At 44.6% G+C, this 27,273-nt stretch overlaps 1 protein-coding gene across 2 annotated transcripts in view; it reads left to right on the top strand.

Annotated features, from left to right (window-relative positions):
- The first annotated feature begins 959 nt into the window (after nucleotides 1-959).
- gys2 (glycogen synthase 2) overlaps nucleotides 960-27,273 on the top strand; it is a 67,616-nt gene continuing 41,302 nt past the window's right edge. Inside the window, exons 1-6 of one of the 2 annotated variants that reach the window (XM_070896685.1) lie at nucleotides 960-1,116; nucleotides 10,674-10,839; nucleotides 12,221-12,233; nucleotides 20,473-20,496; nucleotides 21,001-21,165; nucleotides 23,531-23,675. In XM_070896685.1, coding sequence (XP_070752786.1) covers nucleotides 996-1,116; nucleotides 10,674-10,839; nucleotides 12,221-12,233; nucleotides 20,473-20,496; nucleotides 21,001-21,165; nucleotides 23,531-23,675 — 634 coding nt within the window. In that variant the 5' untranslated portion in view covers nucleotides 960-995. Of the gene's footprint in view, nucleotides 1,117-10,673; nucleotides 10,856-12,220; nucleotides 12,234-19,056; nucleotides 19,249-20,472; nucleotides 20,497-20,979; nucleotides 21,166-23,530; nucleotides 23,676-27,273 lie in introns of both variants that reach the window. The other variant, XM_070896684.1, reaches the window with a different exon arrangement.

The following is a 27,273-nucleotide window of genomic DNA, read 5'->3' as shown; positions in this document are numbered from 1 at the left end:
CTCCTGTGCATCCCCTATTTTAATCGCTCCACCAGTGGCGGCCATGCCTTCTGCTGTCTGGGCCCCAAGCTCTGAAATTTTCTCCCTAAACCTCTCTACCTCACTTTCCTTCTTTAAGATGATCCTTAAAACCCACCTCGTGATCCGTCTTAATATCTCCTTCTGTGGCTCGGTGTCAAATTTTGTTGGATCACGCTCCTGTGAAGCGCCGTGGGCCGGTTTACTACGTTAAAGACAAGTTATTGCTGTTGTTGTAAATCCTTGCCCTGAAGGCATTTTTTTTTAAACGGAGAACAAAAATAAAAAGTAAAGAAATAGTTTAAAAACAGAAAAAGATTGTTTTACTTGGAAAGGCTGAATCTTAGTTACACCCATAAAAAAGATAAGTGGTGTCAGTTTCATGTAAGTTTCTGGTCATTCCCCCGGGCATCTGAAATCGTCTCGGGGAGGGAGCATCTGTTTTAACGTGGATTAAAATATATATTATTTTAAAGAGCAAACTTTGGAACTTTTGGAGACTTGTCCAAGAACGTGTGCGGTGGTTCTTGTTTAAATTTTGCAGTGAAACTAAATGAGACAAAGTTCACTATTGATATTCAGACAAGTTATTAACCAATGTAGATAACACGGTGCTCGTGGTTTGACCTGGATTAAACAGCAGACTGAGGGAGGGGGTTGTGTTGCTTCCGGGAATGGGCAGGACATTGGGACAAATCACGTGATAAAGGCATGTCTCAGCTGTTGGGTGCACTCCTGGCTCAGGACCCTTCTTCTATCTCCTTTCAGGCCAGGGACTTGTGCCGAACTCCCGGGAGGTGCTTTAAACCTGAGCAACGTCACTACTGTGCTTGCCAATGAACTACTACTACTACCACCACCACCACTCGGGGAGTATTTTACTGAGCCAGGACAGGCGCTAGCGATTGAAGAGCAGGCAAAGTCAACTTTTATACATTTTCGACCTGAGGAGAGAGAGGTGGGGGAGGTTCACAAAAATGCCGCTGGTCAGGTCACTTTCGGTGACCTCTTTAAACGGGCTCCCTCTCTGGGAAGATGAAAATTTACCCGTGGAAGATCTAATGTTCTTTGAGATTTCTTGGGAAGTCGCCAACAAAGGTCAGTAACCGGTTCCAGCTGCAGAAACCCCTGGTGCAGTGCTAACCACCCGTTCCCCAAATGTGTCCAAACCATTAGGCGCTAATTTGCTATCGGATTTGACAAGAACGCTTAATTTCGAAATGAGCCATTTCGAATGATTCATCCCCGTTGTAATAGCGTAGAACTGGCGTGTTAACCTTTTAATTTCACGGCCAGTCTCTGTTATCGGCTCTCTGGACCTCTGACCTTTTTACAAGTTGCTCATTAACTTCGAGCCAGTTGACATTCGGAATTGCCTTTGAGTGAGGGGTTGGTTTAAACAACGCGATTGGTTTGCAAGGTGGGAAGTTGCATGGTTCGCCTTTTCCTGTGAGTTGTACAGAATTTGGTATTTCATGTAATAGAACAAAGTCCACAGAGCCTGGAACTGAGTCCATGACCTCTAACCCTCCCACAGATTGGGCTATAGATGGTTGTTTTTCCTTTTTCAGACTGATTTTATATTTAAATATTGATACAATTTGAGTCGTATTACGCCACTTAACCCCTCGAGTCTGTTCTGGAGATTCTGCCATTCAATTCGATCATGGCTGATCTGTACTGCCACTCCATTTACTTGCCAAATCCCTTGATGCATTTACCTAACAAAAATCTTATTGATCTCCCTTTTTTGAAAATGCCAGTTGTCCCAGTATCCGTAAGCTTCTGGGGGAAGAGCGCGTTCCAGATTTCAACTACTTTTGTGTGGGGGAAAAAGTGCTTCCCGATTTCACTCCTAAATGGCCTATCTCTAATTTTCATGTTGCCCCCACCCCTTATTCTGGTCAAAAGCTGCCAAATTGCTCTTAAAAAGCTGACACAACCTCACCCTCAAACCCCCCCCCCCCCCCCCCAAAAAAAAATTAATTCCCAATTTAAATAACAGGCCTTTGCTGTGACCAGAATAAGTTAATTCTCTTTTATTACATGGCATTACAAGATTTTCAGCAATGTTTCAGAATCATGGTTCAAAATTTGGGACCATTTTTGCTTTGGAAAAACAAACCTAAAGCTCTTTTTATATTGCGGTTTGAATCATAGAAATTTACAGCTCAGAAGGAGGCCGTTCGGCCCATCATGCCTGTCGTTGTCGTTCTTAGTCCCACATCCCTGCTTTTTGTCCATAGTCCTGTAAGTTCATTTTTATTATTGTTCCTGGGATGTGGATGTCACTAGCAAAGCCAGCATTTATTGCCCATGAGAAGGTGGTGGTGAGCCGCCTTCTTGAACCGCTGCTCTTTGTAGCAGTTTGGTACAACTGAGTGACTTGCTGCGGGCAGTTCAGTCGACCACAATGCTGTGGGTCTGGAGAGACATATAGGCCAGATGAGGTGAGGACAGCAGATTTCCTTCCCTAATGAAAGTCTTGCATTTATATAGCACCTTTCGTGACCACTGGATGTCTCAAGGTGCTTTGCAGTCAATGAAGTAATCTGTTCTTAGTGATGTTGATTGAGGGATAAATATTAGCCAGGACACCAGGGAGAACTCCCCTGCTCTTTGAAATAGTGCCATGGTATCTTTTACATCCAGCTGAGAGCAGGTGGGGCCTCGGTGTAACATCTCATCTGAAAGACGGCACCTCTGACAGTGCAGCACTCCCTCAGCACTGCACTAGAGTGTCAGCTTAGATTTATGTGCTCAAGTGGGACTTGAACCCACAACCTTACTACTCCGAGGCAAGACTACTGCCCATTGAGCCACAGCTGACATTAAAGGACGTTAGTGAACCAGATGGGGTTTTATGACCATACAGTGGTTTCATAGGGCCCAAATTTGCCCAGGAGTTGCTCTGTTTTTTTTTTTGGAGCAACTTGATTTTTCTGGAGTATCTTAAAAATCCACATTTTGCACATTTAATTTGCGCCAGTGTAAGTGAGTAGTTTTTTTTTAAGTTTAGTTTTTTTTTCAAAAGGGGGCATTACCAGCCACCTATGCCTGTTTTGGTCAGTTAAGCCAGTTTGGACAGATAATAGTTGCTGCAAACTAACTTAGGCCAGCGTATGTAGCCACACAGAAAACCCTTGCGAGAGTTAAGAAATCAGTGCAGGTAGACAGAGATGGGTGAGGGGGGGAAGCGGAGAGGACCTTGCAAAGCACTAAACATCTTCTCAACAACATTCAAGAAGCATAAAAATCATCAATAATATATTAAAAAATAAGTAAATAAAACTTAAATCCTACCTTCATAATCCGGCCCGGGAAGTCAGCGGGCCTGCCAGTGCGAGAGGCCACTCTATTGGGGATAGGTGCGGGTGGGTGGGGCGCCTGGGCGGGGGAGAGAACGCAGTTAGCTGGGCTCGCAGAACACATGCTGCAGTCCCAGTGCACGAGGGACTGGTGGACTGTTCTTTTTCCCCCCCCAAAAAAAATCAAATCTCCTCACTAAAAAGCACAACCATCAATAAATAAAAATCAAGTCCTACTTGATGCGGGAGGCCACTCGGCCGGGCGGGATAGGTGCAGGACTCTCTCCTTGACGTGTAGCAGCCCGGCGCTCGTCGTGACGCCACTCTGCCTAGGATAGGGGCGGAACATCGAGTCCCACGCTGCAGAGGAGCGACTGCACATGCTTGAAACCTCCAGTGCGCATGCGTTGAGCTGCTGCCACTCTTGAGCGCAGGGCCCTAGCTCTGCCCCCCACTGTAATTGCCATGCTGCGCCAAGCACAAGCACAAGGACAGTTGACAGAGCGGGGAGAATATGGCTATCTTTTCGGCACCGTTTTGTGTGGAAAGTCGGCACACCTCAAGTAAATGCGGCGAAAAAAACGGAGGGCCAAATTTGGGCCCATAATCACTATTTACTGATGCTAGCTTTTTATTCCAGATTTATTTAATTAACTGAATTTAAATTCCCCAGCTGCCTCTTGACTTCAGATCATTAGTCCAGGTCTCTGAAGTCGTTGGTGTGCGTCAGCGCCCAGCTCGCGACTTTCCGTCTTCAGACCCTGCAGAGATACCTTTACGTCGAGCCTCCTCCTAGGTGGTGTGCTCTGGCAAGGTATTTCTTCCGCCAGCAGCGCGACCTCAATTATGACACGCAGCTCCTGTTTGTGAACTTGGGGGGTGCTAGGACCGCCCTCCGGGAGCTGCCTGTCTTTTACAGGGAACTCATCAGGGTCTGGAACAAAGTCTCCACCAAGCGCAGCTCTCCGCCGGCTGGAGTGGCGGCCGTCCTGCAGGAGCCGCTGCTCGGGAATCCGTACCTCCACGACCGAGGTTTTATGTGGCGGTCGGAAGAGAGGGCTGTGGCTGGTGAGGTGACCAGGGTCAGGGACCTGCTCGATGGCGGAGGAGCGGGCTGGATGGCGCCAGAAACGTCCGCCACGCGGCCGATGCCATCGAGTCGCTAAAAACAGCTCTGGGCCCTGACTCCGTTAGGTGCATCGAGGAGGCTCAAGCACGTGGGGAGATCCCGTCCGAACTGACCCCCGTCCGGACGGAATTCCTCATCGGCGCCAAACCCCGGAACCTCCCTCGGGGGCCGGCGCCTCACAACTTGAGCCGCCTCGGGGAAATCCCCTCCGTGCCTTTCAGTTCCGCGCGGAGGGGTTTCATGTACGGGCTGCTCCTGCACACTCTCAACTTTGCCATCCTCGCCTGCCGTCCGGACACGCCATGGCGTACCATCTTGCCGTCCGGAGGAGGCGGGGGTCCCCGATGGAGGGCACTCTACGCAGGGGTCCTCCCACTATTCGTCGGGGACTTGGCCTGGAGGGTGGTGCACGAAGCAGTGCCGTGCAACAAATTTTTAAGCCGGTTCACGGACTCCCAGGCCGCCTGCAATTTCTGCGGTCTGGAGGAGTCCGTGTTCCATGTTTTTATTGAGTGCACGAGGTTGCAGCCCCTGTTCCATTATTTGAAGGGGCTGCTCCTGAAATTCTGGCTGCACTTCAGTCCCACTCTCCTGATCTTTGGGCACCCTGTGCGGAGGGGAGCGGGTAGGTCCGAAGGCCTCCTCGTAGGACTGCTCCTGGGCACGGCCAAGGGTGCCATCAGCCGGTCCAGGCAGCGGGCGGTCGAGGGGGTCGTTCAACCTGACTGCCTGCCTCTCTTCCGCTCTTGCATCCGGTCCAGGGTGTCTTTGGAGATGGAGCACGCGGTGTCCACCGGTACGCTCGCAGCCTTCCGCGAGAGGTGGGCACCGGAGGGACTGGAGTGCATCATCACGCCCGGCAACCAAATTTTAATTTGATTTTACGTTTTAAAGTTTAATTTGTTTTAATTGCCGGTGTTTTTAGTGTCCCCTTCCCTTTTATAGGGGGCACTGGGGAAAAATTGTGATTTTAGTGCCCCAAAAAAAAACCAAAAAAAAGAAGAAAAAAAAAAAAACCCCAAAAAAAAGAAAAAAAAAGGGCCTTGTAAATGTCTGGTGTGTCACCCAGGTCGGGTGGCACGGTTTAATGTGTTTTGTTTTGCAGATAAATTCCAAAAAGAGTTTTTAGTCCCGGTCTCTGGGTTACTAGTCCAGTAACATAACCAATACGTGACCGTCCCTCATTCTCAAGTACCTGTCCAACTCCCTTTTAAAATTATTTATGGAATCCGTTTCCACCACCTTTTCAGGTAGAGCGTTCCAGACCCCGACAACTCTTTTGGGGGGGGGGGGGGGATTTCCTCCTCATCTCCATATCTTTTTCCAGCGATTTTGAATCTATCACCTCTAGTTTTTGAACAACTCGCCAGAGGGAATGTTTCCCCCCCCCCCCCTATTTACTCTTATCAAAAGCTCTCATCATCTTGTAAACCTCTATTGGGTCACACATTAACATTCTCTATTCCAAGGAGAACAGTCCTAACTTTTCCAACCTCTCCTCGTAACTGAACTCCCTCGTCTCTGGCAGCACCCGGTTAAGCCTCATCTGTACCCTTTACATACTCCAACTGGGGCCTAGATTTATAAAGTTCTAGCATGATCGTTAGCTTTTATATTCTATTCCTCTATTTATAAACCCAAGTGAGAATTCAGGGGACCTGGGTTTGTTGTAACCTAAGTTCTGGTTATACCCAACATATCCGACATGTGTTTTGCATCTAGCAAGTAGTAGCAGTTTGTGGTAATAACAAGTGTTGGAAATACCCGGTTCACGAATTCAAAAAAAAGATCCAGGATGTGAATGTGTGATGACCCGGGAGACGAGTGGAGGACCAGGCTGCGGTTTAGGAAATGTGGCAGCCCAGGAGCTAAAAAGAGAGAGACTTGGATTGATATAGTGCCTTTCATGACCACTGAACGTCGCAAAGCTCCTTACAGCCAATGAAATACTTTGAGTCACTGTTGCAATGTAGGAAATGCGGCAGCCAATTTGCACACAAGCAAGTTCCCACAAACAACAATGTGACCAGATGATCTGTTATTTTTGTTATGTTGATTTGAGGGATAAATATTGGCCAGAACATCGGGGATAACTCCCCTGTTCTTCTTTGAAATAGTGCCATGGGATCTTTTATCTCCACTTGAGAGAGCAGACGGGACCTCTGTTTAACGTGTCATCCGAAAGATGGCACCTCCGACAGTGCAGCACTCCCTCAACACTGCACTGGAGTGTCAGCCTAGCTTTTTTTTTTTGGAGCACAAGTCCCTGGAGTGGGGCTTGTGGAAAAGTGGAGTATAGGCCAGTAATTCAGGGGACCAATGAATACAGTTGATCCAAGGATCAGTGGCAAGGAAGTGTGGAGACTGCTCCAGGAAAACATTGAGTAAGCTGATTGCAACCAAATAAACCATTCCTCTGCTGGCTCCTCCATGCGGTGCTGCTACTGAAGTCCAGCACAGGAGATCTGGGGGCAAATGGCGATAAATCCAGGAAACCAGCAGAGCAGTGTACTTCACAATGTTGGAGGCCAGAAACCAGCACCAGAGTGGAAATCGGGCCAGGTGCAGGTGAGAAAGTGGGCTTCTGCCCAACTGAGCAGTAAAGAGCACAGAAGCCAGTGAAGTTCACCCGAGAGTTCAGTAGAATCCAGGATTAAGGAGAAGATTTGAGAAGAAAGCGAGTTCTGTTGTTGTCTTGCCTTGAAGATTGTTTCCAGAGGATCTTTCAGCTTCCTCTGTGCAGTTGTCTCAAGGCAGGGTTGGCAACCAGCTGAACTTTTACACTGGCAGATATGGACCAGAGCACAGGGGACTGCCCCACTGAAGAGTTTACAGTCGGGAGGAGTCCAGACTGGAAGATTCGTGGCAGGAGAAGTCGAGTGGAGCAAGGGTCAGGCAATCGGCCTATAATTGGGAATAGCAACAGAGCAGATGGGTCAGTGAGCCAACACCACCCCTCTCCCAAACCCCAATGAATGGCATAAACCAACCGAGTGAGAGAGCGAGCAACAACCACGATTGGGAGGGTGGGGGAGGGCTTGAGATGCAGGAGCAGCAAAGAAGTGAGGGAACAATACCGGTCAATAACTTGAGTTGCAGTTCCTGAATGCTGGGAACTGAACAATGCAGGTAAGGCCCACAATGGAACCCCCTCTGCACGGTATTTCCAAATCGAGCCTCTTCTGAACTGCTTTGCCTTCTGGTCTTTGCTCAAGTCCATTGCTTTCCCTTCTTGGAAGTTCTGGAGACTGAGCGGGGGTGGGGTGGGGAAGTGATGATTTGGATGTGCAAATGTGGTGGGGGCTGGGAACTACTAAATTGTTGGCCTGATCTTAACCTTTGATCAAAGGATATTACAAAATTAATTCCACTGCAATACCTGCTTTTTGTATTTTTGGAACTGATTTTTATCTTGTGTAGACAGAGGGCACCAAACTGCTGCAAATAGCCGATTGGTTGCTCCAGGATAGGTAATTCTCCCTCTAGCCACAAATCCTACTTCTCGATTTTTCTCTTTGTATTAGAGTTAACACTTTTTTTTTTGGCAAGTCCAAAGTGATTGATTTGGGGAAAGGATAAGGACAGCAAAAGTAATTAAGATCGAGTGTTCATGTTTCATTTGCTAATACTGAAAATACTAATGCCTCCACATCATAAAATACAATTGAAATGCAACCACTTCCATACCTCGCATCAGGGGCACACAAACATCTCGGGGAAATTTCACGGTGGGGGAAGTGGACTGAGGGGGTCAGTGGCTGAAAATATGGCTCACGGGAAGGGTCTTTTGGGAGGTTTCTGATGGTGGACGATGTGTAGGTACCATGGGAGGGTGCTCAAACAAGATGGTGTATAGTGACCAAGAACAGCCACCAATTGCAAAGGGAGTGGGCAATGAAAAGTGTGTTGCTTTTGGAGGAGCGGAAAGTATATGCAGAAACACAAGCCTAAAGGAGATTGTTGCGGGATGGTGGGGCTAGGCCATGGAAGGAGTTTGAAGGTGAGGTTCACAATTTTAAGGGGCACAGGAAGCTAGTGGAGTTGAGTGAAGATTCAGTAATGGAGAAGACTGAGGACCATGGTGTTTTTAGATGAGCTGTAGATTTTGAAAGTCCGTAAGGAGATCAATGGGAGAAACCATGATTTGAAGTAATAAAGATGCAATTTTTAAGGTTTTGCTGTCGAGCAGAGGTAGGCAATCTTCCAGAGATAGAAGAATGCAGTCTTGATAATAGATCAGATGTGGGGGAGGAGGATGAGCTTGGAGTTGAGCAGTACGCCGAGGTTTCAGATCTCTGGGCTAAGCCTGAGACGGTAGCTAGGTAGGTCAATTAAACTGAGGCTAGAGACACTTAAACATTTGTGGGAAATGGCTTTAATTTTGCTGGTGTTTACCTAGAGACTCCTTTCGGTCTTGAGGCTGAACAGGCTGTTGGAAGAGGTCCATCATCTTTAAGGTTGGGTGTTGATTTACACTTCAGAAATGTCCAGCCAGCCTGCTGGGTGAAAGCTTAATGTGTGACCAACCCTAACTAGCATATTAAAGGGAAGCGAGTCAAAATTAACCCGTGCTAAGCTGTGGAATGAACATATACAATTTCCGTGAGTTTAGAGATTGAATAAATAGAGGTGATGCAGTAAGAATCTTAAACCATCACTAAGCGATGTCAGTTGCAATCCACAAAAGATCTGTCAGGCATGAAACAATTTACTCTTCTTTTCAATATTCACCACTACATTATTTTTTTCTTGGTTGACTTGTGTGGGCAGGTGAATGCCAGTCATAACCCCAACCTTAGATGTTTACATATTTGCTGCATCTTGTATTCTAGTAATGCTTATTATGCTGGAAAAAGGAAATACTATTGATGGAAAGGAAAATGGAATAGAAATATAGCGAGGAGGGGGCGGCAATGCTAGGGGCATATTTGCTTATTCCAAAACCTTAAGTTGGGAGCGAGCATTTGGCTTAGTGCTAGCATTCCTACCTCGAGTCCATTAGCAGGATGCAAACCCTGCTCTAGACAATCCCAACGAGTGGCAACCAGAGATCCAGCTCCAAAGTCTGGGTAGATATCCAGCAGGATAGTTGTGTCCTGTGGATGTGGGTGGCCTCCCTTTCCCTCATCGTTGGGTGTACACAACCCATATCAACTGGTGTAAAGATGGTTATGGTCATGGAAAGAGCGTTCACATCAAACTGCTAATCGGCCTGAAAATCCTTCCACTACTTCAGGCTATTCTCTAAGGGAAATGCGAAGATCTGAAAATGGCAACTAAATTTTCTTCCCTAGCAAAAGGACTTATCTAACTTGCACCCGAGTCTGATTTATGCTTTGCTCCCTTGGTGGCCCAGCTGATATGTGTCATTGTGCAGCTCAGTTCCACATAGGCAATCCGCAAGATCTGAGCCTCAATCCTTGCTTTTAGCTGATCTCAACTGGGATCAACTAGCTGAGGGTGCTAACATTAGTCTCCATTGGAAAGTGCATGTGTGCAAATGAGCTTGGTTATGGTGCCACTCGAGGCTGCACAGCCCATCACCACTCCTCCCCAGGCTCTCGTAACAACGGCCATTCTGTGAAGTACTCTCGGGCAGGTTGTAAACCAGCCTGAGTCAATGTCTTCAGGAAAGGAGAACAAATTGGGTGTTGGGGGTCAGTACTCCCAGAAGCATATAGTATCAATATGTTGGGCAGGTGACTCATTCATTCCCATTGCTCACATCCCCAACAATGGCCATTAATTTTGATTTAACTTTCATTGTGGATATAGCTCGAGTCACCATCAGCTTGGACAGGACTCCATGTCCTCTTCCTTTTTTAAAACTTGGCACACTCTTCAATGCATTTCCAAGGTGATGTGCGCATAAATATAAAGAATATTAAAATGTCGCATGCAAAATTTCATGTAAAAGTGGTACTATTGCATAATGTCAGTTCAGCTATTCTAAGATCTGTATATCAGAAAAATAAGGAAGGAAACTTGCACCTATGTTGCACTTTATCAATTCTCCATTTATCTCCATTCATTGCCTGGGAAATACTTCTTGAAGTTTTGTGTAGACAAAGGCAGCAGGCAATTTTCACAAGGCCAGATCCCAAAAAGTGTAAATGAGATGATGGACCATTTCAACAAGTCATCTGGATAGACTTGAGGTGCTCTAGCAATGATATATTCTAACAGTATATTGCTTGCTTTTAAATGCTTTATTTCAGTTGGTGGTATCTACACTGTAATCCAGACGAAGGCTAAAGTCACAGCAGATGAATGGGGAGAAAACTATGTGCTGATAGGTCCATATTATGAGCATAATGTAAAGACGCAAGTGGAAGTGTTTGAGCCAAGCAACTCGGCCATAAGAAAGGCAATGGATTCCATGAGGTATTTTGGGTTTCAGGTAAGGGCTATCCTGTGCCTGGGGGGAAGCAGCTTGCACATGTTCAGTGTCGATTCAATAGTGAGCATTGATTTGTGGCTTTATTGGAAATAGGGGCCATCTGGGTAATGCAATTTCTAACTTTTGGAATTCCCTCCATTCCCCTGAGTGCTCCCAATTCCTTTGAACATTAACCTTGGTATTAGTACAAAACCTAAACAATTGACCAAATTTGGAGGAGGTGGCTGAAATGTGAAATTAAAACGTGCAGTAGGTCAGTCAGTGGGTAAAGGGGAAAGGTCGATTTAACACCAGAGAGTCTGATGAAGGGCCATCTCTAACGTAGCCTTTCACATGCTGACTAACCTGTACATTCAGATTCTGAGAGTTGCTAAATGGTTTTTAATTAATGAAAGTAATACAGTAAAATCAATACCTGAAATGTAGCATTAATTTTATCTGGGTATAGTAATTATATTCAGAAGTTGGATTGATGTATAATGTGCATATAACTTCCAGTATCTCACTGAAATTTTTTCCTGTTTCACTGATCCTTTGTTTTATGAAGTAGATGAGTAATTTAATGATATTTCATATCTCGTGTCATCTCGCAATTTGGACATGAAGGGGAAGGGCCTCATACAGATAAACAGAGCATGATGGATGAGGAAGTAAATTTAAAGTAAAACCTATCTAAGGAAAAGAGTATCTGTACTTGAATGGTAGAAGTATTTAAAACTTCCTTACCCAAAGAGTGGTGAGAATGTGGAACTCACTACCACAGGGAGTGGTTGAAGCGAATCGTACAGATGCATTTTAAGGGGAGGCTGGACAAGCATATGGGGGAGAAGGGAATAGAGGGTTATGCTGATTGAGTTAGATGAGGAAAGACTGGAGGAGGCTCGAGTGCAGCATAAATGCCAGCATGGATTGGTTGGGCCGAATGGCCTGTTTCTGTGCAGTATATTCGATGTAAATTAAATCTCGCATTAAGGCAAAAGTAGTAGTCGGAAATGTGGATGATTGAAATGTGCTTCACCTGAGAAGGGCCTCTACATTTGGTTTAAATTCACTTTGCAGGGGCTTTGGGCAAAGATTTCCATTCCTGATTTGCTGTTCATTGTGTCCCATGCTGGATGATGCACATTGGTCAGAGTTGAGCTTAGCTATGATACCAGCACAGTCAAACAGCTTGTTAACACTCACTCACTGTCGAGGTGTGAAGAATAATCATGAGTGGGGAACTGGAGGGTGACCAGGGACCCAGACCTCGGCCAAAGGTAGCTCGTGGAAGGAAGGGAGTGGAGCAAAGCAGTTGGTAATAGTATAGTAGGGGACAGCATAGTTAGGGGGATAGATATTGTTTTCTGCAGCCGAGAGCATGAGTCCCAAAGGCTGTGTTGCCTGCCTGGTGCCTGGGTTAAGGACATCTCCTCTGGGCTGGAGAGGAAATTGGAGTGGGAGGGGAAAGATCCAGTTGTTGTGGTCCATGTAGGTAGTATGAGCAGCTAGGGACTAAATTTAAAAAGCAGAACCACAAGGGTGGTAATCTCTGAGCCACGAGCAAATTTGATAGGGTAAATAGGATCAGAGAATTGAACGCATGGCTCAAAGATTTGTGTGGGAAGAATGGGTTTCAATTCATGAGTACTGAGATAGGAGGGAGCTGTTCCATCGGGATGGACTTCATTTGAACCAGGCTGGGGCCAGTTTCCTGGCAAATCGAATAACTAGGGCTTTAAACGAAATAGTCGTGAGGGGGTGAGCAGAAACTTTACAAAGGCAAAAGTGCAGGGTAGCGATCAGGGTAATAACCAGAGTGTGACAGGAAGGGACAGAGCGCATACACAAGCTCTATCTGAATGCATGAAACATTCGTAATAAAATAAATGAATTGACGGCACAAATTGAAATAAATGGGTATGATCTGATTGCAATTACAGAGATGTGGTTGCAAGGTGACCATGGCTGGGAACTAAATATTCAGGGGTATTTGCCATTTCGTAAGGATAGGTAGAAAGGAAAAGGAGGTGGGGTAGCTCTGTTAATAAGGGATGAGATCAGTGCCGTAATGAGAAATGAGATTGGCTCAGAAGATCGAGATGTAGAGTCAGTTTGGGTGGAGATGAGAAATATTAAGGGAAAGAAGTCACTGGTGGGAGTGGTCGACAGGCTCCACAAACAGTAGCCACACTGTAGGACAGAGTATAAATCAAGAAATAATGGGAGCTTGTAAGAAAGGCACTGCAATTATCATGGGCGATTTTAATCTTATTGATTGAACAAATCAAATTGGTAAAGGTAGCCTTGAGGAAGAGTTCATAGACTATATGTGGGATGGTTTCTTGGAATAATACGTTGTGGAACCAACGAGGGAGCAGACTATTCTAGATCTCGTAATGTGTACAAATCTGGATTAATTAATGATCTCGTAGTGAAGGAACCTCTTGGGAACAGCATGGTAGAATCTCAAATTCAGTTTGAGGATGAGAAAGCTAGGTCTCAAACTAGTGTCCAGAACTTAAATAAAGTTAATTACAAAGGTATGAAGGCAGAGTTGGTTAAAATGGACTGGGAAAATATATTAGAGTAAGACTGTAGAAAAGCAGTAGCAAATATTTTAAGGAGATATTTCATAACTCTCAACAAACTTATATTCCAGTGAGAAACAAACACTCTGAGAAGGATGGACCATCACTGGCTAACTAAAGAAGTAAAGCATGGTATCAAATTGAAAACCAAGGCATACAATGTAGTGAAGAACAGAGCATTGGGAAATTTTTAGAAACCAGCAAAGGACGACTAAATAAATAATAAAGACAGAGAAAATAGCAATAAATAGAAAACCTGACAGAGCTTCTACAAGTATATAAAAAGGAAGAGAGTAGCTAAAGTGAATGTTGGTCCCTTAGAGGATGAGACTGGGGAATTAATAATGGATAACAGGGAAGTGGCAGAGAATTTGAACAAATATTTTGTATCGGACTTCACGGTAGAATACACTAAAAAATCCCAATAATTGATCGACAAGGAGCTATTGGTTGGGGGAGAATTAAAACTATCACTAAATATAAAGGACGAGGGAAACTAGAAACATAGAAAATAGGTGCAGGAGTAGGTCATTCGGCCCTTCGAGCCTGCACCATCATTCAATAAGATCATGGCTAATCGTTCACCTCAGTATCCCTTTCCTGCTTTCTCGCCATACCCCTTGATCCCTTTAGCCATAAGGGCCACATCTAAATCTCTCGAATATATCCAATGAACTGGCATCAACAACTCTCTGCAGTAGGGAATTCCACAGGTTAACAACTCTGAGTGAAGAAGTTTCTCCTCATCTCAATCCCAAATGGCTTACCCCTTATCCTTAGACTGTGTCCCCTGGTTCTGGACTTCCCCAACATCGGGAACATTCTTCCTGAATCTAACCTGTCCAGTCCCGTCAGAATTTTATATGTTTCTGAGATCCCCTCTCCTCCTTCTAAACTCCAGTGAATACAGGCCCAGTCGATCCAGTCCCTCCTCATATGTCAGTCCTGCCATCCCAGGAATCAGTCTGGTGAATCTTTGCTGCACTTCCTCAATAGCAAGAATGTCCTCCCTCAGATTAGGAGACCAAAACTGAACACAATATTCCAGATGAGGCCTCAAGGCCCTGTACAACTGCAGCAAGACCTCCCTGCTCCTATACTCCAATCCCCTAGCTATGAAGGCCAACATACCATTTGCCTTCTTCACTGCCTGCTGTACCTGCATGCCAGCTTTCAATGACTGATGTACTATGACACCCAGGTCTCGTTGCATCTGCCTTTGTGTTTTTGCTACCAAAGTGGATAACCTCATATTTATCCACATTATACTGCATCTGCCATGTGTTTGCCCACTCACCTAATCTGTCCAAGTCACCCTACTCACAGCGACCTCCTCACAGCTCACACCGCCACCCAGCTTAGTGTCATCTGTAAACTTGGAGATACTACACTCAATTCCCTCATCTAAATCATTAACCACATCCACTGGTTCTCCCTTGTCCACTCTACCAGTTACATCCTCTCAGAATTCTAGAAGATTTGTCAAGCATGATTTCCCTTACGTAAATCCATGCTGACTTGGACCGATCCTGTCCCCGCTTTCCAAATATGTTGCTATTTCATCTTTAATAATTGATTCCAACATTTTCCCCACTATTAATGTCTGGCTAACCGGTCTATAATTACCTGTTTTCTCTCTCCCTCCTTTTTTAAAAAAGTGATGTTATGTTAGCTACCATCCAGTGCATAGGAACTGATCCAGAGTCAATAGACTGTTGGAAAATGATCATCGACTATTTCTAGGCCACTTCCTTAAGTACTCTGGGATGCAGACTATCAGGCCCCAGGGATGTATTGGCCTTCAATCCCACCAATTTCCCTAACACAATTTCCCACCTAATAAGGATTTCCTTCAGTTCCTCCTTCTCACTAGACCCTCGGTCCCCTAATATTTCCGGAAGGTTAATTGTGCCTTCCTTCGTGAAGGCAGAACCAAAGTATTTGTTCAACTGGTCTGCCAATTCTTTGTTCCCCATTATAAGTTCACCTCAATCTGACTGCAAGGGACCTACGTTTGTCTTCCCAATCTTTTTCTCTTCACATATCTGTAGAAGCTTATGCAGTCAGTTTTTATGTTCCCAGCAAGCTTCCCCTCATACTCTATTTTCCCCCTCCTAATTAAACCCTTTGTCCTCCTCTGCTGAACTATAAAATTCTCCCAGTTCTCAAATTTGCTGCTTTTCTGGCCAATTTATATGCCTCTTCCTTGGAATTTAACACTATCCTTAATTTCCCTTGTTCGCCACCTTCCCTGTTTTTTTTTTACTGCAGACAGGGATGTACAATTGTTGAAGTTCATCCATGTGATCTTTAAATGTTTGCCATTGCCTCTCCACCATCAACCGTTTAAGTATCACTCGCCAGTCTATTCTAGCCAATTCACGCCTCATACCATCGATGTTACCTTTCCTTAAGTTCAGGACCCTAGTCTCTGAATTAACTGTCACTCTCCATCTTAATAAAAAAATTCTACCATATTATGGTCACACTTCCCAAGGGGCCTCGCACAACAAGATTGCTAATTAGTCCTTTCTCATTACACATCACCCAATCTAGGATGGCCAGCCCTCTAGTTGGTTCCTCGACATATTGGTCTAGAAAACCTTCCGGAATACACTCCAGGAAATCCTCCTTCATCGCATTGCTACCAGTTTTGTTAGCCCAATCTACATGTAAATTAAAGTTACCCATGATAACTGCTGTACCTTTTATTGCACGCATCCCTAATTTCTTGTTTGATGCTGTCCCCAACCTCACTACTACTGTTTGATGGTCAGTACACAACTCCCACTAGCGTTTTCTGCCCTTTGGTATTCTGTAGCTCCACCCATACCGATTCCACATCATTCAAGCTAATGTCCTTCCTTACTATTACGTTAATTTGCTCTTTAACCAGCAACGCCACCCCACCTCCTTTTCCTTTCTGTCTATACTTCCTAAATGTTGAATACCCCTGGATGTTGAGTTCCCAGCATTGGTCACCCTGGAGCCATGTCTCCGTGATGCCAATTATATCATATTCCTTACTTGCTGCCTGCGCAGTTAATTCGTCCACCTTATTATGAATACTCGTCGCATTGAGGCACAGAGCCTTTGGGCTTGTCTTTTTAACACACTTTGCCCTTTTAGAATTTTGCTGTAATGTGGCCCTTTTTGCTTTTTGCCTTGGGTTTCTCTGCCTTCCACTTTTATTTTTCTTCTTTCTATCTTTTGCTTCTGCCCCTATTCTACTTCCCTCTGTCTCCCTGCATGGGTTCCCTCCCCCCTGCCATATTATTTTAAGCCTTCTCCAACAGCACTAACAAACAGTCCCCCTAGACATTGGTTCCGGTCCTGCCCAGGTGCAGATTGTCCGGTCTGTATTGGTCCCACCTCCCTCAGAACTGGTTCCAATGTCCCAGGAATTTGAATCCCTCCCTTCTGCACCACCCCTCAAACCACGTATTCATCTGAGCTATCCTGCTATTCCTACTCTGACTAGCATGTGGCACAGATAGCAATCCTGAGATTACTACCTTTTTTTGAGGTCCTACTTTTTAATTTAGCTCCTAGCTCCCTAAATTCATCTTGTAGGACCTCACTAACCAGACTAAAGTTGGACATGTCCACCGGACCTGATGGCCTACATCCTAGGGTCTTAAAAGAAGTGGCTGCAGAGAAAGTGGATGCATTGGTTATAATCTACCAAAATTCCCTGGATTCTGGAGTGGTCCCAATGGACTGGAAAACCGCAAATGTAACACACCCCTATTTAAGAAAGGAGGGAGACAGAAAGCAGAAAACTATAGACCAGTTAGCCTAACATCTGTCATTGGGAAAATGCTGGACTCCATTATTAAGGATGTAGTAGCAGGACATTTAGAAAATCATAATGCAGTCAAGCAGTGTCGGTATGGTTTTGTGAAGGGGAAATCATGTTTCACAAATTTGTTGGAGTTCTTTGAGGATGTAACGAGCAGGGTAGATAAGGGGGGACCAGTGGATGTGGTGCATTTAGATTTCCAGAAGGCATTCAATAAGGTGGCACATAAAAGGTCACTGCACAAGATAAAAGTTCCCGGGGTTGGGGGTAATATATTAGCGTGGATAGAGGATTGGCTAACTAACAAAACAGAGTCGGGATAAATGGGTCATTTTCAGGTTGGCAAACTGTAACTAGTGGGGTGCCACAGGGATCGGTGCTGGGGCCTCAACTATTTACAATTTATATTAATGACTTGAATGAAGGGACTGAGCATAATGTAGCCAAATTTGCTGCTGATAAAGATAGGTATGAAAGCAAGTTGTGAGGAGGACGCACAGAATCTACAAAAGGATATAGATGGCTCAGTGAGTGGGCAACAATTTGACAAATGGAGTATAATGTGGAAAAATGTGAGGTAATCTGCTTTGGTAGGAAAAAAAGTCACCAAAAGTGAGTATGCAGGTACAGCAAGTAATCAGGAAGGCAAATGGAATGTTGGCCTTTATTACAAGAGGGATAGAGGATAAAAGCTGAGATGTCCTGCTACAACTACAGAATATTGGTGAGGCCACACCTGGAGTACTGTGTACAGTTTTGGTCTCCATATTTAAGGAGGGATATACTTGCATTGGAGGCTGTTCAGAGAAGGTTCACTCGGTTGATTCTGGTGATGAGGGAGGTGACTTATGAAGATAGTTTGGGCCTATACTCGGTTCAGAAGAATGAGTGGTGATCTTAAAGAAACATATAATATAATGAGGGGGCTCGACAATCATGAGGGATGCAGAGAGGATATTTCAGCTCAGAGGAAACTAAAACTAGGGGACATAGTCTCAGAATAAGGGGCCGCCCATATAAAACTGAGATGAGGAGGAATTTCTTCTGAGGGTTGTAAATCTATGGAATTCTCTGCCCCAGAGAGCTGTGGAGGCTGGGTCATTGAATATATTTAAGGCGGAGATGGACAGATTTTTGAGCGATAAGGGTTATGGGGAACGGGCAGAGAAATAGAGCTGTGTCCATGATTCGTTCAGCCATGATCTTATTAAATGGCAGAGCAGGCTCGAGGGGCCAGTTGGCCTACTCCTGCTCCTATTTCTTATGTTCTTATGAAAGGTTGAGCAGTTTGGAGCTTAGAAGAATGAGATGTGATCTTATTGAAATATATAAGATTCTGAGGGGTCTTGACAGCATAGATGCACAAAGAATGTTTCCCCTCATGAGGGAATCTAGAACTAGGGGGCATTGTTTCGGAATAAGAGGTCGCCAATTTAAGACAGAAATGAGGAATTTCTTCTCTGAGCATTGTGAATCTTTGTAATTCTCTACCCCAGAGAGCTGTGGAGGCTGGGTCTTTGAATATATTTAAGGTGGAGAAAGACAGATTTTTTCAATGATGAGGGAGTCGAGGGTTATGGGGAGTGGGCTGGGAAGTGGCGTTGAGGCCAGGATCAGATCAGCCATGATATTGAATGGTGGAGCAGGCTCAAGGGGCCAAATGGCCTACTCCTGCTCCTATTTTATTTTTATGATAGTACCCTGTACAAGGTCTTGGTTATGAGTTCAGAAACTTGAAAGAATTGGTGGTAATTTTTATGTAAAATGTTCAAAAAAGCCTTTTCTGATCAGAGGCAATTCACCCTGACTCATGCAACCTTTGTTTCCAGGTTTGCTTTGGCAGATGGTTGATTGAAGGTAATCCGTATGTGCTGCTATTTGATATTGGTTCAGCAGCCTGGAATCTGGACAGATGGAAAGGAGAATTCTGGGATGCCTGCCACATTGGCATGCCCCCTCATGACAACGAATCAAATGATGCTCTAATTTTCGGGTCCTTGACGGCCTTGTTTTTGAAAGAGGTATATTGACTTTAATACTATGTTAGCAACTCTATTCAGTACTTCAGCTATTAATGTTAACTAATGTAGAACGTACCAATATCTTTGACTTCAGAACATCTTCAAATATCTCTCTTCCCCCATGCCCCCTTCCACAGGACATGAGTTTAGTGCCTTTCCTGACACGTGTCTGTGGCACAAACTGTCCATGACTGGATTAAATTGACCATCTCTTTTACAGGGAAGCTAAAAGGATGGCTCATTTGTGAAATGAAAGAAAACTTACACCAGTGTGATAAAGGTGCTTTGTTGAGGTTGGGTTAAAGCACATTTTCGGAGAACAGTGGAGGGAGTGGTACTTTTTTCCCAACTTGTTCCTGACTGCCAAAAGTCGCAAAGGCTGCTGGGGAATGGAGCAAATATGCCTCATTCTGGTGAGGTCAATGTGTGAACTACTAGAAATAACACTTTACTGGCATGGAACAAATGTTGAGATACAGACCAGCCAAGATCTAATTAAATGGTGGAAAAGAATTGCAGGCTGAATGGCCTCCTCCTGTACCTATGTGCAAGGACCAGTTCAAAATCCAACGCAGCTCATTCGGGTCAGACCTTGGAGAATGGAGCTCTGGCACCTCTTTGAACTCGAGCAATGCAGTTGCAACCAGGCATTTTTAAGTTAATTTAAAGAAAGAAGGAAAAAAAGACCTGCATCTATAGAGCACCTTTCATGACCACCAGATGTCTTAAAGCACTTTACAGCCAATGAAGTGTTTTTAGATTGTAGTCACTGTTTTAATGTAGGAAATGCGGCAGCCAACTTGCGCACAGCAAAATCCCACAAACAGCAATGTGATAATGACCAATTAATCTCTCTTTGTTATGATGATTGAAGGATAGATATTTGAAAGGACACCAGGGAGAACACCCCTTATCATCTTCGAAATACTGCCATGGGATCTTTTACATCCACCTGAGGGGGCAGATGGGGCCTTGGTTTAACATCTCATCCGAAAGACGGCAGCTCTGACAGTGCAGCACTCCCACAGCACTGCACTGGAGTATCGGCCTAGATTTATGTGCTCCAGTTCCTGGAGTGGGACTGTGGTCTCCAGTTTCCAATCTACTTATCAATGTTGGCTGTTATTCAACTGTGCCACATCTGGAAGGAGTACATGGTAGAGGGAAGCTGTGAATTCAGGGACCATGAGTAAACTGGACTAGCATCATACCATAGAAACATAGAAATTTACAGCAGAGAATGAGGACATTTCGGCTCATCCTGTCCGCGCGCTGGCTGGCAAAGAGCCACATGGCCCTCGGTCAGCAGCGCTGAAGGTTGCATATAAACTTATGAACAATGGCGGACAGGTAACGAGCATCCGGCCCAACCAGTCTGCCTCACACAACTGCAATACCCCATGTTTTGCAACATTTTTACACTCCACCCCACCCGGAGCCATGCAATCTCCTAGGAGAGGCAAGAACCATAGGTTTGATGTGTATATTTTAAATGGAATTCTTTCTTTCTTAGCTTAGTTATTGTATAAAGATTCCTCCTTTTGGTTGTGACTTTAAATGTGGTGTGGTGAATTTTTACCTTGGCACCAACATGATTAATGGGTCACTATCTTGCAACACTGATTCTCGCTCAATATACAGTTGTATTTGTTTGTGTCGGATACCTACTATCCATCTATTCGTAGCTTGTAACGTGCATCTTTCAGATGTTTCCATTGTTTTGTTTTCCAGCTCTCTGATCAGTTCCAGGACAAGCCAAAGCTCATTGCCCAGTTTCATGAATGGCAGTCAGGCGTGGGACTGATACTGAGCAGAATCCGAAACCTCCCCATAGCAACAATCTTCACCACCCATGCCACGTTGCTGGGCAGGTACTTATGTGCTGGCAATGCTGACTTTTACAACCTACTTGATAAGGTAAGCTTGTTAACTGTCTGATCCCATGATCATTATACCACCAAATTTGGCAATGAATGTTAAAACTGTTCAACTGGGTTTGTTAGTTTTACTCAGCTGAAGAGATTTTTGCAAGTTTTCTTGGCATAACAAATGGTTACTGACATTTAACAGAATTGTATTCTGTAAATTTGGCCATCAATTTTGTGTGTGTCCTACTACTGCCATTTGCTATATGTCTGTGTTTATAAACAAGAATTAATGTTGCCAGTCAGAATTCAATCACGAGTTTTGTTGGGTAAGGGTATCGAGGGTTATGGATCAAAGGCGGGAAAGTGATGTTGAGGTACAGATCAGCCATAATCTAATTGAATGGCAGAGCAGGCTCCAGGAGTTTTGTGGTCTTTTCCTCTTCCTATGCACAGTTAAGGTTTACTTGACAAATAGTCAAGCAATGCTCTTTTTCTCCCCCACCCATAATTCTGCCGCCTTAGTCTTTGCAGTACAGTTGTTCTGTGGCCAAGACGACCTGCTGGAAATCTTGGTCTGCTAACTTTGCGGTGGTGTGTCTGGCCTTCTGAGTTCTTCTCTTCCTCCTGTGAGTGGGGAAAGTATTTGGTCTCTGCTTGGGCCTTCCCCTGTGGACCAGTGCTAGCATACCACATATCATGGGGTAGTAACATTACAACATGTAGGATAATTTGGACTCCATTAGAACAGGATGCCTTTCTCCAATGTTTGGGGAAGGAGAGGCAACACGTGCAGAACCACATTTGAGTGTTCTGAAGGCCAGTTTTCTTGGGGTGAGGGGTCAGTTTTGCTGCTGCTGTAGATGTGACGCTAAGAGATATACTAAAGAACATAAGAAATAGGAGCAGAAGTAGGCCATACATCCCCTCGAGCCTGCTCCGTCATTCAATAAGATCATGGTTGAACTTCTACATTAATTCCACTTTCCTGCCCTAACCTCATCCCTTGATTCTCAATGCGCCCCCCAAATTTTTAATCTCCATCTTGAATATATTCATAGACTGAACATCCACAACCCTCGGGTAGAGAATTGCAAAGATTCACAACCCTCCTGAGTGAAAATATTTCTCATCTCATAGCCGGCCCCTTATCTGGAGACTATGACCCCTGGTACTAGACTCTCCAGACAGGGGGAAATAGCTGCTCAGCACCTACCCTGTCAAACCCCTTGAGAATTTAATACCTTTCAATGAGATCACCCTTCATTTTTCTAAACTCCAGAGAATATAGCTCCATTCTACTTGATCTCTCCTCATAGGACAGCCCTCTCATTCCAGGAATCAATCCAGTGAAGCTTTGCTGCACCTCTCTATGGCAAGTATCTCCTTTCTTGGGTAAGGAGACAGAAAGAAAGGCTCTAATTTCAGCTCCAATGGTCATGAATGATTCAGAATTTATAAATGCAACCAACTGTATGGAACGTTGTCTAGCTGCTCTGCTGAATTATTTCGGTATATAGATGAAATGTTTGGGGTGGGGTGGAATTTGGGTAACATTACATTACCGATCAAAACATTCTAACATGCCCAAGTTAATCTGGGCACAAGTCAGTTGGTGCAATGTGTTTAATAAATTCTGAATCATTCATGATCTTTGGAGCTGAAATGGGTAATGCAGCCTTTCTGCAGAGAAAGAGTACCAAAAGCCAATTAAGTGTTGGTGATTCTGTAACAATGCATTTTGTAACTTGGATTTATCAAAAGCTTACAAGAAAAATGACTTGCAGTTTCGACTGTTAAGGCCCAATGTTGTTGAGCAGCTTGGTTCGAAGTTCTTCCAATGGTAGAATTTGTTGTTTAAAACAATTTTAATACATACATCTGGATCTGCCCCATTGCTGACGTGCTTTGTAAGAAGCAAAGACTTATGCGTAGGAATGTCTTTCTTTCAAGTAAAACAATCCAGATGCCATTGTGTCTCTTAGTCTGTTTTTAAAATGTGCTTTGTCCCTCAGCAGTGCTCATTGCTTGATCCTTTGAACCTGACATTTATAGAGAGTGCTTGTGCCTTGGGGATCTGCCCATCAAGTGTAATTTAATGAGCAAACTGCAACTGAAAGCAATTGTGCTTTTCTGTTGGCCTTTTGGGCCCTGTTGACCTTTTTTTATAATCCGGAAAGCCCTTGTTAGGACATCTGATCTCCAAGTAAATGTTAGTTTGTCAAACCTCATTGTATTGCATACTGGCTACAGAATTGTAAATGCAGATGCCGAACAAGAATTGCTACATCTGTGGTCTTGCAGGTTATTTCGTGATCGTATCTCCTCGGTGATGCAAAAACTTTAAAAGTTATGATTTATTATTGAAGTACTGGGGGGAAAACTCATACCCTCACTTTTTTTCTCTTATTAAACAGTTCGATGTTGACAAGGAAGCAGGGGAAAGGCAGATTTACCACCGCTATTGCATGGAGCGTGCTAGCGCCCACTGCGCGCATGTGTTTACAACGGTCTCCGCCATCACCGCTGTCGAGGCGGAGAACATGATCAAGAGAAAACCAGGCAAGGTTTATGTTGGCCGAAGCAAACCCCTCTGCTTGCTCTGCATTTCAATAAACCCACCCTCTTTCGAAGATTGCTACTGTTCATTGTGCCATTACAAAACAAAACCGCCATCATTCACCTAATATGATCAGCTTAAAACTATATAGTTTTGTGTTCATACTGCTCCGATATTGTTTTGCAGTTAATGAATAGTGAAGTAGGTTACTTGGGAAATTTAAGCACTAACAATGATTTAGACGAGGGGATTAAATGTAGTATCTCCAAATTTGCGGATGGCACTAAGTTGGGTGGCAGTGTGAGCTGCGAGGAGGATGCTGAGACTGCAGAGTGACTTGGATAGGTTGGGTGAATGGGCAAAGGCATGGCAGATTAAGTATAATGTGGATAAATGTGAGGTTATCCACTTTGGTGGTTAAAAACAGAGAGACAGACTATTATCTGAATGGTGACAGATTAGGAAAAGGGGAGGTGCAACGAGGCCTGGGTGTCATAGTACATCAGTCATTGAAGGTTGGCATGCAGGTACAGCAGGTGGTTAAGAAAGCAAATGGCATGTTGGCCTTCATAGCGAGGGGATTTGAGTACAAGGGCAGGGAGGTGTTACTACAGTTGTACAGTGCCTTGGTGAGGCCACACCTGGAGTATTGTATACAGTTTTGGTCTCCTAACTTGAGGAAGGACATTCTTGCTATTGAGGGAGTGCAACGAAGGTTCACCAGACTGATTCCCAGGATGGTGGGACTGACCTATCAAGAAAGACTGGATCAACTGGGCTTGTATTCACTGGAGTTCAGAAGAATGAGAGGGGACCTCATAGAAACGTTTAAAATTCTGACGGGTTTCGACAGATTAGATGCAGGAAGAATGTTCCCAATGTTGGGGAAGTCCAGAACCAGGGGACACAGTCTAAGGATAAGGGGTAAGCCATTTAGGACCGAGATGAGGAGAAATTTCTTCACCCAGAGAGTGGTGAACCTGTGGAATTCTCTACCACAGGAAGTTGTTGAGGCCAATTCACTAAATATATTCAAAAAGGAGTTAGATGTAGTCCTTACTACTAGGGGGATCAAGGGGTATGGCAAGAAAGCAGGAATGGGGTACTGAAGTTGCATGTTCAGCCTTGAACTCATTGAATGGCGGTGCAGGCTCGAAGGGTCGAATGGCCTACTCCTGCACCTATTTTCTATGTTTCTATGAAGTGTATACATGAGTTGAGAAACACCCCCAACAAATCTTAATTGGGAGGGGGGTTGATTCAGATATGGATCCTGTCCCCATGTATTCTTTATGAACTGTTGGTTCATAGGAAGTAGACTAGGAGAACTGACCCTTTCGCAGGTACAAAATGGTTTGAGTATATTTTAACAGTATGGGAAATGTATACCTCATCATGCCACTCTGTGGAGCTTAATTGATGTTTTTTTAGTTCTATAACACTCCCAAGGAAAAGTAATCAAATGACCCATATTGTTCATGGTGTATGGGGATCACATTTCATAATCCTGTAGACTTTTTTTGTGGACCCTGTATGCCCGAAATGTTTATCATTGGTTGTTCTGCCATTTAGTGCACCTAGTTTTATGGGGTTTGTGTGATGGGAACATTCTAATAATGGCGATTATTTGTTTTTCACTGCCGTGTTCTTATTGAGAGTTCTTAGAGTGAAAGCTCCTTAACATATGTGCTGTTTGTGTGTTATATCACTTGATTAATTCCTGCTTTGGGTATGCATTCCAACTGCTGCTGGGAGGCACTGTGTATTATAATGTGCAAATCACAGGCTGCACCAGTTAACATATGAGGGTCGAAAGTCAGGTGCACTAGGAAGTTGGCGCACCTATGAGTTTTGGAGTGGTACTTGCTGCTGGAACACCTGGTATGGTAAGTAGATCCATTTTCAGGACTTTGAAATGTTTTCAAAGTCTTACAGGAAAGGGATCATAATGGGGGCGGGCCTTCGATTGAAAGCCAGGCTAACTGGCTGAAAATGGGTCGGTCGGGGCCTCCGCTGCTGTCAATCAACATGCATCAACATGCTCTCTCCCCTCTGTTACAGGGGAGAGATTCTATCATTGTTTAACTTTGGCCACTGGGCCACCAGGGAGGGTTTCAGCCGGGCCAGCGACCTGGCACCCAAAAGTGGTTGCCAGGCTGCCTGTTGGTGGCCTGGCTGACCCCGGGGGCAGTATTTTGCTGGCTGTTCGGCAAGTTGGCCGGCAAAATTTTTTCCATTGCAGCAGTGGGCTCTCCCCTTTAAGGGCGGCCATGCTGCCGGGCCGCACTCAGTGCGGAGATGTTGTACCGGCAGAAAAACCTGTCTGGGGCACCGCGCGGTGGGGGTTTGACCAGTTGAGCTGAAAATCGCTGGTACGTTTTTTTTTTATTGATCAACATTGGCTGTGCAACTACTTGGGTGGGATGGGGTCCAGGCCGAAAAATCCCCGACCTGAAATTAGGTCGGGTCGGCCTGTAGACCCCAAAGCGGTGGCCATTCGATTTTCGGGAATGGCCGCTGCAAACGGGCATTAACGGGTCTCTGAAACCCTGGATTTTGCCCCCATGGTCTGTTGCATAGAAATACTACGGCAACAGCATTTTCCAGAGGACATGTGCTGCCTTGTTAACTCCTATTGAAAGCTGGCTTTGTTGCAGTGATTATGGACTGTTTTGATTCATCTCTGGGCCATCAGAGTTTGGGTAATTACAGATGATCAAGGACATCTTAGTTCATCCATCCAGAATGGCCCTAATGTCCTCCCATTACATCCAAATGGTTCTTAAATTATTTCAGGGCTTTTTGCCTCTAGTACTATCTGAGAGTCTGTTACATAAGGATATAAGAAATAGGAGCAGGAGTAGGCCATACAGCCCCTTAAGCCTGCTCTGCCATTCAATAAGATCATGGCTGATCTGATCTTGGCCTCAACTCCACTTTTCTGCCTGTTCTCCATAACCCTTTACTCCCTTTTTAATGCAAGAATCTATCTCTCAGCCTTGAATATATTCAATGATCCACTCTCCTCAGCTCTCTGGGGTAGAGAATTCCAAAGATTCACAACCCTCTTGAGAGAAGAAATTCTTCCTCATCTCTGTCTTAAACGGGCGACCCCATATTCTGAAACTATGCCCCTACAAGGCCAAACACAGAATCTTGTATGTTTCAATAAGATCACCTCTCATTCTTCTAAACTCCAATGAGTACAGGCCCAACTTTTCCTCATAAGATAACCCCTTCATCCCAGGAATCAACTTTGTGATCCTTCTTGGAACTGCCTCCAATGCAAGTATATCCCTTCTATTTAAATGAGACCACAACTGTATGCAGTACTCTAGGTGTGGTCTCACCAGTGCCCTGTACAGTTGTAGCAAGACTTCTCTACTTTTATACTCCATCCCCTTGCAATAAAGACCAACATTCCATTTGCCTTCCTAATTACTTGCTGTACCTGCATGTTAACTTTGTGTTTCATGTATGACGACACCCAGATCCCTCTACTGCAGCATTCTGTAGTCTCTCTCTCTCCATTTAAATAATATTTTGCTTTGCTATTCTTCCTACCAGAGTTGATAACCTCACATTTTCCCACATTATACA

Source organism: Pristiophorus japonicus, chromosome 13, assembly GCF_044704955.1.
Source record: "Pristiophorus japonicus isolate sPriJap1 chromosome 13, sPriJap1.hap1, whole genome shotgun sequence".
NCBI classification, from domain to species: Eukaryota; Metazoa; Chordata; class Chondrichthyes; family Pristiophoridae; genus Pristiophorus; species Pristiophorus japonicus.
Note: the sequence above shows the minus strand (reverse complement) of the source record. Positions and strands in the feature narration are given on the sequence as shown.